The 14,664-nt window shown below is 35.8% G+C and overlaps 1 protein-coding gene across 1 annotated transcript; it reads right to left on the bottom strand.

The window, feature by feature from the left end:
* Positions 1–5,494: 5,494 nt before the first annotated feature.
* LOC136226343 (F-box protein At3g07870-like) lies at positions 5,495–9,226 on the bottom strand. Its single transcript, XM_066014788.1, has 3 exons — positions 9,034–9,226; positions 6,302–7,645; positions 5,495–6,215 (listed from the first exon to the last, which is right to left on the bottom strand). Exons 2-3 carry the CDS (start codon positions 7,639–7,641, stop codon positions 6,029–6,031), a joined length of 1,527 nt encoding a protein of 508 aa, XP_065870860.1. The 5' UTR covers positions 7,642–7,645; positions 9,034–9,226; the 3' UTR covers positions 5,495–6,028.
* Between the last annotated feature and the right edge of the window lie 5,438 nt (positions 9,227–14,664).

Raw genomic sequence — 14,664 nt, 5'->3', positions numbered from 1 at the left:
CCCAAGGCTGGAGAGCATGGAAGTAGAGGCCCTGGAGAGGCGTTATGATATGGAGGATGTTCAGGCTGCCCTTGACAGTATGAGTGCTTGGAAAGCCCCGGGTCCGGACGGGCTTCAGGCAGGCGTCTATCAGAATTTTTGGGAGCTGTTGGGCCAGAAAACAGGCAAGTGTGTCCTACGAGCTCTTAATGAAGGGGTGGTTGAGGATGGCCTAAATAACACCTTAATCACTCTCATCCCTAAAACTGAGAATCCGGATTCCTTATCGCAGTTCAGACCAATAAGTCTCTGCAACGTCAGTTATAAACTCATTACCAAGTGTATTGTGGGGAGACTGAAACCTATGCTCCCTGACATCATTGGTCCGATTCAATGCAGCTTTGTACCTGGGCGCCAGATATCTGACAATATAATCTTAATCCAGGAAGCAGTTCATAATTTTGAGAAAAGGAAAGGAAAGAAAGCTTCCATGATCTTAAAGTTAGACCTGGAGAAGGCCTACGATAGGCTTAGCTGGACTTTTCTCCAAGACACGCTTCACCAGGTGGGGCTTCCGGTAGGAATGGTGGAATTAATCATGACCTGTGTCTCATCCTCTTTCCTTCAAGTGTTTTGGAATGGTGAGCAAGGTGAAGGGTTCAAGCCGGCTTGGGGCCTCCGACAAGGAGACCCTCTTTCTCCTTACCTTTATGTGCTGTGCTTAGAGCGTCTGAGCCACTTGATTCTGGAGGCAGCGGCTCAAGGGAATTGGCAGCCGGTTACATTATCCAAGAATGGACCTCCTTTAACTCACTATTTTTTTTTGCAGATGATATAATTCTTCTTGCGGAGGCATCTAGACAACAGGCTTGCTTAGTAAAGGATATTCTGAACTATTTCTGCGACTGCTCAGGGCAGAAGGTGAGCCTGAATAAGTCCTGTGTTTTTTTCTCTGCAAACTGCAGCCATCGGGTCAGGATGGAAGTGGCCTCCGAATTGGGAATCCGAAGCACGAATAATTTGGGCAAATATTTGGGGGTGAATCTCAATCATGAGAGAGTCACCAAAGCAACCTATAACTATGTTGTTGACCGTGTTAAGCAGCGCCTCTCGGGTTGGAAGGAGAAGAACTTATCCTTCGCAGGGAGAACGACTCTCATAAAATCTGTTTTGTCTGCTCTCCCTATCTACATAATGCAGACGGCGGTGCTCCCGGCCAGCACTTGTCGGACCCTGGATTCTATAAATCGAAAGTTCCTCTGGGGAAGTTCAGATAGGGGCCGTAAAACTCATCTTGTTCGCTGGAACATTGTAAGCAAACCTCGTAGGGAAGGAGGTCTGGGAATCCGGCAAGCCAGAGCCACGAACATTGCTAATATTGCTAAGCTTGGGTGGAGGATGCTAAATGAAGCTTCTACCCTCTGGGCTCGGGTACTGCGAGATAGATATGCAAGGGGAGGTACAGGATTGGGGATGTTCAGAGACAGAGGGAGCAAAAGTCACACTTGGAGAAGCATCCTTCAGGGAGTTCAACTCTTGAAGCTAGGAGTCAACCGTGTGGTAAGAAATGGTAGAGATAGTCTTTTTTGGCTAGATGTGTGGATCGAATGCATTCGTCTAGAGGAGGAATCCATCCGACCAATATCGGAGGAGGAGAAGCGAAGGAAGGTAGCGGATTATTGGACGATGAATGGGTGGAATTGGGATTCGTTACATCAGGTTCTTCCCCTGAGAGTGCTAATGCAACTTGCAGCATATGTCTTGTTTACTGAGGGCGAGGATGATGGCTGGTCCTGGTCCGTGGAGGACACAGGCGTTTTCTCTGTCAGATCAGCGTATAAACTGCAGCTTGCAAGAAACGAACAAACGAATACGATAGGGAAAGAGGAGAGCTGGAACCTAGTTTGGGATCTAGATGTAACGGAAAGAATCCGTCATTTTGCTTGGCTAGTCCTTCATGACGGGGTTCTCTCGAATGAGAAACGTTTCCGCAGACACATGACAGACGTTAAGGAGTGTAGAGAGTGCAGCAGACCAGAAACAACGCTCCACCTGCTGAGGGACTGCAAACTTGCGGCTACCATGTGGGAGCAGTTCATCCCTCGGGAGTTTAGACAACAATTTTTTGATGGAAATCTGGATACTTGGGTTAGGAAGAACCTCCAAATCGGGAACCGCTGGAAAGGAGTTGAATGGCGCTCGATTTTAGCTGTGGGCTGCTGGTGGTTGTGGAAATGGAGAAACGAGAAAGTGTTCGACGGGAACAGGCAGGAAGTGCGGGACAAACATGGCTTCATTTACGGACAAGCTCGCGAAATGGAGAGAGGTATGCAGAGGTCGAGAAAGGTCAGCAACAGGGGGGCCCAAGGTATCCGCACTCGCTCCCTTCTTTGGCAGACTCCGATGGAGGATTGGGTTAAAGTTAACAGTGATGGTGCAAGCAAAGGTAACCCCGGAGATGCGGCGTGCGGCGGTCTGATTCGGGATGAGAGGGGTGCTTGGAAAGGGGGCTTTCATTGCAATTTGGGCATTAGCACAACAGCTCTTGCGAAATTCTGGGGCTTATTCTATGGTATTAGCTTGGCGTGGAAGTTGGGTTTTCGGAAAGTGGTGTTTGAATTGGATGCTCTCAAGGTTGTGAAATGCGTGAATTCCACAAACACGACTAACCACCGGCATTATTGGATCATTGAGGCTTGTCAGAAATTACTAAAACGGAATTGGAATGTTCGTGTTGTACATACCCACCGAGAGGGTAATCGAGCAGCGGATTGGTTGGCGAATTTCGCAGGAAATTTTTCCCTAGGTCTTCACGAGTGTGATAGGCCGCCTGCAGGCCTTCTGGACATTCTTCATACTGATCTGAGAAGTACAAGGCTCGATTGACTCCGGTTTTTCTGCTTTGTTGTTTTGTTTTTTCCCGGGGTGCTTAGCCCTTCCTTGTCTACCAAAAAAAAAGTTGTTAAATAGAATAAAAAATTTAGAATTAAGCCATGTATTATTAAAATATGTGAACTAAATAGTATGTCACACTAAAAATATAGGAACTAATAAATTATTTATCATTTAATTTTATCCCAAAAATCAATATAAAGTTGTTAGAATTTTTAAGGTAGCTTGGCCTCCTAATCTTTCTCCCATCCCAAATTGTGATTCTACCATTTATTTCAGTTTTGATCACATACACCTTAATAAGCACGTAATTGATACATGAATTATGTGGCCCAACATAAGGCCCATCACCCATAGCCGAGATAGCCCACACAAAATTTGACATTACTAAAGGGCTCACAGGTCATGAGGCCCAATAAATCAAGCCCACCATTGCCACAAGTAAATGTCCATACTTTGACACTATCAATATCTCTATATAATAATGTTGTGAGACCTGGACCGGATTGGCCAATCGGGCGAAAAATCGACTAGGTATTTTGACTCATGTTGAATTTGTTAATCTTCAACAATCCGTCAAGAAGGGACCCGGATTGACCCCAGTTTTTTACTTTTATTTTTTTTAAAATTAAAAAATAATAAAACTAAAACTAATTATTTTTGAAAAACTTTGGATCTTAAATCTCATCATTCATTCACTTTTTTGTTTCTGTCTAAATAATAAAAAGTTTAAATTTAAAATACTAACATTTGATGTGAAAATTGTTATACTCAAGCTGAAATAGAATGATAACGAACAATACAACTTATCAGGTTCCAATTGAAAAAATGGATAATTCCAATTTTCAAATGATGTATATCTAATTATAATTTTAAACTATACATTGTGTTATCTAGTTCAACCAGCTCGAATAATTTAGTTGAACCAAGTGATATATAACTAACTATAAATCTGATTTGATAATCCGATTCTGATAACATTGTAACATTGCCATCAAAACTTGTACAGAGAGCCAACTCCAGCACAGAAAAGATCATGAAAGTACCTTAAAATGTGGGATACATAACTAATTACTTTTTTTTTTTTGTCAAATTGATTGATTATTTTTTTTTGATATTAATTCTCTCCTTTTTAACATTTCCCCCTGTGTGTACTTCATTATATAAATATTTTCATAATAAAATTTGAAGGCATCACATTTTTTTTATATAAAACAAAAAAGAAAGAATAGTAAAAAGAATTCTAAAATCTTTAAAAAAATCCATCTTTTTTTTATCATAAAGTACGAAATAAGTACCTCAAACCTTTACAATCATCAATTTTACTTCTAACATAAACGATACAATTCTATTCGAAGGTTTACAAATTGAACCAATTTTCAATAATTATTAACTAAACACTCCATGCAGTAATAAATCGCATTATCTCCATCGATATGTTGTGTTATGTTATGTTAACATTGCTCTAAAATTGTTGAAATTTTTATGAAATCAGAGATTCCAATTTGATAGCATAAAAAAAGGATAAGATTGAATTGAGAAAATAAGGTGGATAAATAAAATGGAAAAAATGCTCAAACTTACGTATGTAATGCAAAATAATAATAACAGATTTCAATATCCATAATGAATCATTTTCATCCCATGTAAAACCTAAGACTTTTTACTATACATTGGGTAAAATATAACCGACCAATTAAAGAAAAACATGTATCACTACCTGAGATATGATTGTATTGTTCAAAATTAAATATAAAATTGACCTTTTTAATAGATAGAGTGTATCACTAAACTAAGATTAAATATCACTAAACTTGGATATCCATGAAAAAAAAAAATTTCCCACATCTCATCATGAATCATTTAATTAAGTTGGTCTAATACATCATAAAAATATACAAGCTCCATGAATTTTGTAAGTGTTTCACCAGCTCCCTAAACTTATATTTTTGTGGACAAATTTAGAAAACCGATGATATACTAATAAAATTCAGCAAATATCTCACCAGCTCTCTAAACTTATATTTTTATAGACAAATTTAGAAAGATACACTGACAAAATTTGGAAAATCAATCTACTTTAACAAGTCTACTATTAAAGTTTGCTATTAAGTTAATATTCACTTTTTCAATTTAGTAGGCCCATAAATGTATACAATATATTAAATTAAAAGGCCATTACTATTTTGAGAGGCTAAGGATACAATTGCTTTTTTTTTTTTTTTTGATGAAATAATAAAATTTGTGATTGCATAGTTAAAAATAAAATTGATATTTTAATGTATAATTACACTATTTATGACATTAGGACAAACAATGCTCTTAATTGCCAATTTATCTTTTTTTATTTATTATTATGCATCTCGACTCAATAAAAAGAAAAAATTAGTTCAAATGTGCCCCTAACATTTAGAAATTGCACATATACCCCTAATGTAGAAAATAGTACTAATGTTTTCAACTTGAAACAATTTTGACAAGATAAACATAATTTTGACGGACTGTTACCTAGAACAAAATTTATAAAGGTTGCAAACATTGAGTACAATTTTTTTTTTTCATTTCTTACGCGAAGAATATATTAGCACTCGGGCAACAAATATTAACCTTATCCCAACAAACTAACACACACTATTTTCTTGTCCATAAAATAAAACAAAGCATCACAAATTATCCCATCAAACTAAAACTATTTTCTTGCTCATAAAACAAAGAATAAAAAAATGAATTACAACAGGCTCATTGTGTATCAATCAACAAGGAAATTAAATTAGTTACAGTCAACAAGGAAATTAAATTAATTACAACAAGATCCATATGGTTGACGCATTTGCGAAGTCAGATCTGTGATTTAAAAGTTTGCAAACTCAAACATTCCATAAACTGTTATTGTAATTATTTAACCCAAAAGAAGCAACTCGGAGCAAGAATCTTTGTCTTAAAAAAACACATTATAGGCCTAATTTTGCAAAAAAAACTGATCCGCAGCTCCTTTAACTACTAAAGACACAAATCACATGCTTGGGTTTGCCAACTTTTAAAACCGCAGACCTGATTTCGCAAATCAGCCAAACCACAATAAAGATTTTTATACTTTCCCCAAAACAAAATGCTACCTTCAAGATGTAATTCCTGAGGCTGACATATCTTTACGGTTTCAGTCTAACATTGAAAAGCGATAGTCAAACTTACCCCACCAGTATTCTTCCAAATCCTGATGTGTGTAGTTATACAAATAAAACTCATAATCAAGATCACAATTAGAATCAGATAGAGCCGTAAGATTCGTCTTCCAATACAAGGAAATGGCTTTAGCTTCACCCTTTAATTTCAACCCGGCACACCTGTAGGTACAATACTTCAATGAGTATGAAAAAGCTAAAGCAAAAATAATTTACTTCTATACAGAAACAATTTGATTAATAAGTACCTTGAATAGACATTAACTACCTCCACTTTACATCCTGCAAGAACATCCTTAAGTGAAATTAAGCTTGGAGTATGAGCAAGTATCTCAAATTTTGATTTGCTGGGGCGAAGTTCGAAAAGCTTCAATCCATGATTTCTTGGGTCATAATAAATTAGAACACTACTAGGATAATTGAACATCAAAAGTGCTCCATTATTCATGTATTTTATGGGTTGATATAATCCATAAAGCATTCTACCACAATAACTCACATCGATTTCGAAAACTTTAGTCCAAGATGTTTCAACACCGTAATTCTTCATCACCCAAACACAAGTCAATGATGGATCGGAAGAGTCACATATGCAAAGACATCCACCTAGTACTCCCATTCCCACATTGTCTCTAATCCCCTCCCTTAATGGAGGTGATGGAAATGGGTGGAAACATTCTTTCTCACAATCAAATGAAAGAATGAGAATTAATTTCTTAACAAGAAGACATATCCAATGAACTGCACCATTCAGATAAGTAGGAAATAAGAACATATACCCCGAATAGGGAGAAAATTCGATATTTTTCCATGATCTTGTACCAAGAATGTGTACTTGAACCAAGTCAGTATATTTCCTTCTGATGGTGACATGTTCTAGAGGCGAATATTGCTTCAACAGTTTTACCACTTTGTATTGATTGGTCTTTGGGCTAAAACCAAAGCCACAATCAAAATAATCATTAGAAAAACCATCATCATTTTCACCCTTAATCACTTGTGGAAGATCAATAAACTCTCCTGTAACTGGATTGCACACAACGACAGGCTTATTATAAATTGGTTCAGATAGGCAAAGAAATCCATTACATGAATTGACTACCTTATACTTGTGATCCATTGGATTCAATGCAATCGCTTCATTGCCATCGATTGGGAAGTTGCGGACTGGAATCTTCAACTTGGAACCCGTTTTCATACAAACCTGGTGAATCCGTTCAGAATAATCATGGGATTGCTGACATGAAAACATGTCCATATACCTTTCATCTTGTTCTAGCTCAAGAGGATAAAGTGTTCTTGACACGTGTGTAGAACAATTCACAGTTCGAGCAATTGGAAGGACCTCAGACTGAGCATAGTGCATTTTAGCAAATTCAGGATTTGAAAGCGTAGCATACAAAGATTTGCATATGCATTTGCAAACAATTATATTCTTAATCGGCAGTCTAAAAAGAATAGTTGCAAGAATGTGGCTAGGTAAATTCACAATTGAACAACCTGAATGTTGGATCTCTACTTGGCCAGCCTCGGCTTCTTCATTTCTGCTCATCGAGCCACAAGCTTTTGAAATGTTTTTCCTTTTCATCACACTACTCAGTCAAAAAATTAACAATAAATAGTGGACAGTGATAAAATAGAGTACTAAAATGCTTTGATATCAAGGTTGTAAATTGGTTATGAGAAAACAATCCTTCTATAAGATTCAATTTTGTGTGTCACACAAAGAATTAGGACTTTCAAATTTCTGATTCGACAACAGTATTTACAAAGACAACCCACTTGACAGGATTATCATTTTTTATGCATTTATAGCATTGTATAACCATGTTTAACATATAGAAAACATAACATGATAATGGCATGACAACCATATGGAACATACAGTAAAGGGAATTGCCACACTGTAAATTTGGATGTTACAATGAGATTGTTCAAAAAAAAAAAAAATACCGAAATACAGGACAGTGAACTGAATAAAGTTCATGTCCATGCTCCATATTACGAATATAACCGTACTTGTTATTTTAAAATACTGAAATGCTCTAGATGAGCTCATGCTTGATTGAATATATGAATTAGAAAAAAAAAAGAAGTAAAATGAGTTGTTTCACATACTCTTGTCTGGAGTGAAATAGCAAAGCATTCGAGGGATGGGGCATCTAATGCTTTATTTTATAGCTATGAGTGAATGGAAACTTATAATTGATATTGAAATGAGCGGATAAAACTATTTTATACGTCTTGCAGGATGGCTTGTGCTTCGACTCAATACATTGCTCAAATTGAAATCCCTTAATTACACAAGCAGTTTTGAAATCACAGCAGTATATAACATCACTCATTTTACAGCAGCATAATCAAGCTATTTAAATCTCTAAACACTAACAGAAGCTATTCATAAATAATAAATCACAACAGAAACTATTCAAGCTCAGTGCTAACAGTCCAGAGATTGTCAAATTGCAAGTGGTGATATACAACTGTAATTCTTTATTATTCAGTACAGTAAAATAATGATTATGAGCATATAATCAGCCACTGATATATCACACCCAACCAGTTAAGATCAAGGATCCATGATCTCTAATTATGCTTTTCTCACTAGCCAAGCTTCAAACAAATCAGAATTACAGTTCAACCAACTAGAAACCCCAACTCAACCACAACCACAAGTTCAAAAATTAGGGATTGTCTGATATATAAATTGAGTAAGCAATTGCAAGAACTTGATAGAGATATTGCTCCTCAATAAAATCAATTGAGTCAACATCGATTCAATTGTCATCACTCTCCCAATTGAATATTGAAACTCGACTAAAGCGTTTGGTTTAAATCCATAGGGGAATTCAAACAAAAGCACTGGATGCAAATGGAAAATTCTTACGGTTACGCAAGCCCAAACAAATTTCAACTTGCAGTTGAGAAGAAATGAAATCGAACAAAAGAGTAACTTAAGAAATGATGGGAAAAAAAGTACCTGGTGGTGCTCGTTGTGATCGGTGGTGGCAGAGCTGCAAATGACTTCAGTGAACTTCGGAGCTCCGGTGGACACTGGCGAAGGTTGATGTCTACCGGCTGCAGACCGTGGGTGGTGGAAATGTCGCCGTGGCCAGTGGTCGGGGGTCGCCTATGATGATAGCGGAGCGACCGAGATGAGAGACAGGTACTAGGGATGAACAATATTTATAACAATTTGCTTAACCATTAAGTTAAATTAAAAATTATTTATTTTTATAATTCAAAATTACTTAATTTAAAATTTTGAATTATTTATTATTTAACTACTTATTTTATTTTTATTTTTATAAAGTCACTCACGTGGCTTCGGATCTTCACTTGGAAAAGAGAGCGCATAAACTGCTTAAAACGACACCATCTTAAGGTCTTGATTTGGCATGCCTTCAAAGACTCCGTCAATGAGTCACCTATTACAGTAATCACCTCGATCCCATCAAGGGTAAGAAAAGCAGATGCCACCTATCCATAACTCCACATGCACGAAACATAAAGAATGTCAACGAGTAATCCCATGTGAGATCAATCAGGGTGAAAAAAGAAAAACGACCCTACTTGACTCAACCCACATAAGGATCCGTCATAGATCCATATTTAGTTAGGAGAGAGTGGTCGAACCTAATACTCGGGATTGATGGGGACCCAAGATAAGGAACCTCATGGAAAAAGACAAAGATTATGAGGCTAAGTTTGATGTGCTCTAGAAAGAACGGATAGAATCAAGAGCACCATCAACATCTACTATTAGTAGCAATATAGTTCCAGCTCTAAGCTTACGTTGCTGACGAATGATTAAAAGTTTAACATGGTTGAATTTTTTTTACGGTGGATCGAGATCAGTACTAGTCCTTCCACTTAGATGATGCCTCACTAATAATTGAATTGATGTTGTATCATCTGTGTGGTCGGGACTGTTACCATTGTAGAAATTTTTATTACTGATATTCGTGTACATTGATGAAAGAAACTTGTTCAATCTCAAACTTAATTTTATTCGCATAGAAGCTTATAATAAGTGTAGAATAAACTTACAATAACCATCATCTTTATTTAATGTTTATTTAAGCTATTACACTATAAAAAGAAAAGGTTTAAGATCATGTCCTTTTCTCGTATCCATTATTCTGTTGATTTTGTTCATGCTCTTCATCATTCATGTCCATGTTTATATTTGTATCCATCATATCCTTGTTCATATTAGTATTTATGTCGGTTTTCATATCCATAGTCATGACCATTCCCTTTATCATTTCCGTGCTTATATTTATATTCGTAGTCATAATGTTGTTGGTGTCCCTTATTATCATATTTGTGTCCTTTATCATGTTCATGTCCATGTTCATGCTTGTATCCATGCTCTTTATCATACCCGTGCTCGTATTTGTGTTTGTGATGATCTTCATATTTGTGTCCATACTCGTGTCCTTTCCCTTTATCATGTCCGTGTTGATATTTGTGTTCATGCTCTTTATCATACCCGTGTTCGTATTTGTGATGATCCTCATATCCGTGCCCATAGTCATGTCCTTTCCCTTTATCATGTCCGCGATATTTGTGTTCATATCCATAATAATAATGTCCTTGTCCTTTATCGTGTCCGTGTTCATATTTATGCTCGTGGCCTTTATCATGTCCATGTTTATATTTGTGTTCGTATCCCTTAACATAGCCAAATTCATATTTGTGTTCTTGCGATTTTTCATGTTTATGTGCATAGTTGTGTACTTCATGTCCCTTCTCATACGCTTCAATTTGGTTGGTACTTGAATCTAGATGATCATAAATAATAAATTGTTAGTGTTCAAATTTACTATACTTATATATGTTAACATCATATAATGAAAATGGATAACGTACAAAATAATGCACTTAATCCTAACGTTTACTACACAGTGTAAAAATGATTTTTTTTCATGCATATAAATTCATGTTCCGACCATGGCCCAACTTTCAGCGTTATACCCACCCAATAAAATTTGGAATTTCACATCTTTTGTTAATTAGAAAACTTACATTCCGTTAATGTGGCTTGTAATTGCACCATTTAGTAAATATATTAAGTTTAAATTTGCATTGTTTTATACGTGAAAACTAAATTCGTTCTTCATGAATAACAAATCATAGTAAACAACATGATTAACTTTCTTAGTTGCAATGTTAACGTGAATAACTATGGGATTAAATTTATAACTTATCTCCAGGAGCGGAGACAGGGAGGCCTAGGGGGCGCGGGTCCCTCCGGCTGCCGGAACCACCATGGACATGAGTAGTTTCGGCCTCCATGTCTCCACAAAATTTGAGGCTGTGATGGTTCCGGTCCCTCTGTTTCTAAGAAATTTAGATCCGGTACTGAATTAGCATCCCAAAATTGGTCTAGGTCCTGTTAGACTCTCTCTAAATCCAAATTTCTTTTTTTTTGTCTGTTAGGCCTTTATTAAATCTAAATTTCTAATTTTTTTTTGGTCTGTTAGGCCCTATCTAAATCCGATCTATTAGACACAAAAAAATTATATTAAGAATCTTAAACACAATATACTTTAATTTTGAAAAGTTTTACCTTGGTACTTAAAAATTGGTTCTTGACCACTCTAATTATAACACGTATATATACAAAAAAAAATAAAATAAACAAGTTCGATCTAGCAAAAAGTTTTTTTACACACCACGTGTAATATTGACCCCGAACCGAATAATCCTGTATTCGCCACTGCTTATCTCTGTCGAAAAAGAAATGCACATGTATGTAATAGAAAATAAAAATAATTAATTACCAGCTTGGATCTGAGAAGTGATGAGAAGAATAGGAAAGGAAAGACATAGAAGAAGAAGACAGGATGTCTTTGAGCTGCTCATTTTCATTGTCACACTAAATTATGGTGGTAATGGATTCTCCTTTTATATAGACTTCTTTTAATATTTTTCCTATTTTTTTTAATTGTTTGAATAAACAATTAAATAATAATAATAATAAAAATATTATGATTAAACACATTTATTTTAGTAACTTACCAAATATTTCTAACCTTGAAGAACTAAATGTCAAGTTCTACAAATAGTAACTCGAAAATATTTTCTAATTGTTTGAATTATGGTTTTGTATTTTATCCAAATTAATATATTTCTATTTCTTGTTCTCTTTTCTTTCATCCCATTAATAGAGATGTTTTGATGGACCTGATTATGATTAATGTGTTTGATTAAGTAAATCAAACAAATTAAAACCGATTTTCCCTAAATATAAAATTACCCCTAACACTAAGGTGTCGTTTGGTACGTTGTAATGGACGTTGTAATGGAATGTCCATTATAATGGATGTTGATTACTATGTTTGGATTAGTCTATTATTTTTATCATAATGGAATCACAATTATATCACTCAAATTTTCTTTGTAAATTTATGTAATGGGATTACATAAAACATATGTATGAATTCCCATTATGACGAGTTAAAATATATATTTTTATTATTTATATTTATTATTTACAATTCTTATTAAACGGTAAAACATAAAATGAGAAAAACATGAAAAATGCGAAGAACGGAAAAAATGTGAAAACGGAAAATATAAAAAATGGAAAAATATGAAAAACGAGAAAAAAACATGAAACAAGAAAAACGAAAAAATGAGAAAAACGCGAAAGACAGGAAAAACGTGAAAATGCGGAAATGGAAAATGGAAATGACGTGAAACTAAAAACATGAAAAACGCGAAAAATGCAAAAAACTGAAAAACGTGAAAACGCGAAAATAGAAAAACGAACAAAAATTAACAAGTTTTTAACTGGATGATGTTCACACGCATATGAAAATTTGAGAATAATTGAAGTTTCTAATTATATTTGACGAAATAAACATAAATATTGTAATAATAATTACATTTCACCCGGTTTTTTTTTTCAAATTTCTCAACCAAACATTGTAATGAAATTATTATTATATTGAATTACATTACAACATTGATTACATTACATCATACCAAACGATACCTAAATGTATTCTATACTCGAGTTTTATGATTTATTAACATGTCATTTTATGTCAATTTTATCTATTGAACAATACAAAATCAAAACTTGAAATATAGAAACATGATTGCCAAAAAAAAATTGGAGTTCCAATCGAAACAATATTAAATACATTAAAAAACATTAGAATAGATAAAAGAAAAAAAACGAGAAAAGAAATAGTGTAGAAGAATGAAGAAATAATTAGAGAGATAAATGAATGAATTGTAGAAGACAATCCCAAAATAATGAATTATAGAGGGTGATGCGTAATAAGATGATTTTTTTTTATATATTTATACAAATAGAATTCAACTTCCACTAATTTTTTCCAAGTTTTAAGAATTTTATTTCTTTTTAATTGTTGCTATTTTATAAATTAGCCCAGAAGAGGTTCTAATGATTGGAGAGTCGGAGGATCTTTTTTCTGACTCTGATGACGAGGAAGGTGCTCAGGATGATCCCCTCTGTCCGATTCTCAGATTGTCTTCAGTAGAGAAGCGTGAACTTAGAGAAAAGTGGAAGATGTCTTTAATTGTGAAAGTCCTGGGTAAGAGGATTAGTTTTAACTATTTTGCCCAGAGAATTCATTCCCAGTGGGCGAAGAAATGGAAAGTTAGTATTACTGATATCGAGAATGACTACTTCATCATAAAATTTACCAGTGTGGAGGATTATAATACTGTGATTATGGGAGGCCCGTATATTATTGCTAACCAGGTTTTGGCCTTAAGGCCTTGGGTCCCTAATTTTAACCCTCACGATTGTATGGTGAATAGGATTTTGACTTGGGTTAGATTCCCAGGCCTTCCTATTGAGTATTATAGTGAGAAGATTCTCACGAAAATTGGTGGCTTGGTAGGGAGGGTCCACCATGTGGATAAGACGACCTTAGGTGCCATTAGAGGCAAGTTTGCTAGGGTCTGTGTGGATGTTGATCTTGCAAAACCCTTACTGTCTAAATTCTGTGTGCAAGATAAGGTTTTTTTCATTGAATATGAGGGTTTACATAACATTTGTTATGAATGTGGTATATATGGTCATTCTAAAGAAGGGTGTCCCAAGAGGGAGAGGGTCATTGAGGAGAATGTTATGGACAGTGGGAGCAATTCGGCGGGTATCCAGGGAGGAGGTGGGAATTTTGGCCCCTGGATGGTGGTTAAAAGGACCGCTCGTCGAAGGACTCAACCTCCGGTTAGTCAGAATGTCCCTCCTGATATCTCCTCCAAGGGGAAATCCACTTCTCCTAAGCCCTTGGCTATTTCTTTGGAGAAGGAAAAGCCGAAGCCCAAGGCCAGGGAGGGAGCAGAATCATCTTCTACCCTGAGATCTGGGTCTAGGTTTGAGGCTTTATCCATTGAGGAGGTTCACTTGCCTGTCCAGAGTGAGATGCAGGTGGAGCATAACATTCCTGGTTTGGATCCTTCTGGTCCTTCAGTGGGGATGGTTGATGCTGTTAATCCCCTCTTTGTGTCTAAAGGTGAGGAACAGGGGAAATCCCTTGTTCTGGAAACCCATAGGTTGAATGAGAAATCTGAGGTTAGTAATCCTATTCCTTGTGGGGATACTGGGCCTGGTAAAGTTATG

This window comes from Euphorbia lathyris, chromosome 4 (genome assembly GCF_963576675.1).
Source record: "Euphorbia lathyris chromosome 4, ddEupLath1.1, whole genome shotgun sequence".
Taxonomy (NCBI): domain Eukaryota; kingdom Viridiplantae; phylum Streptophyta; class Magnoliopsida; order Malpighiales; family Euphorbiaceae; genus Euphorbia; species Euphorbia lathyris.
The sequence above is the reverse complement of the archived record's forward strand: the minus strand, read 5'-3'. Positions and strand labels throughout refer to the sequence as shown.

What these genes read in the sequence shown, in the direction of transcription:
- LOC136226343 (XM_066014788.1), bottom strand. Translation starts at nt 7,641, where the DNA reads ATGAAAAGGAAAAACATTTCAAAAGCTTGTGGCTCGATGAGCAGAAAT. An exon ending in GTAGTTAATGTCTATTCAAG is followed by an intron (nt 6,216 to 6,301) that starts GTACTTATTAAT and finishes TTGTACCTACAG; the next exon opens with GTGTGCCGGGTTGAAATTAA.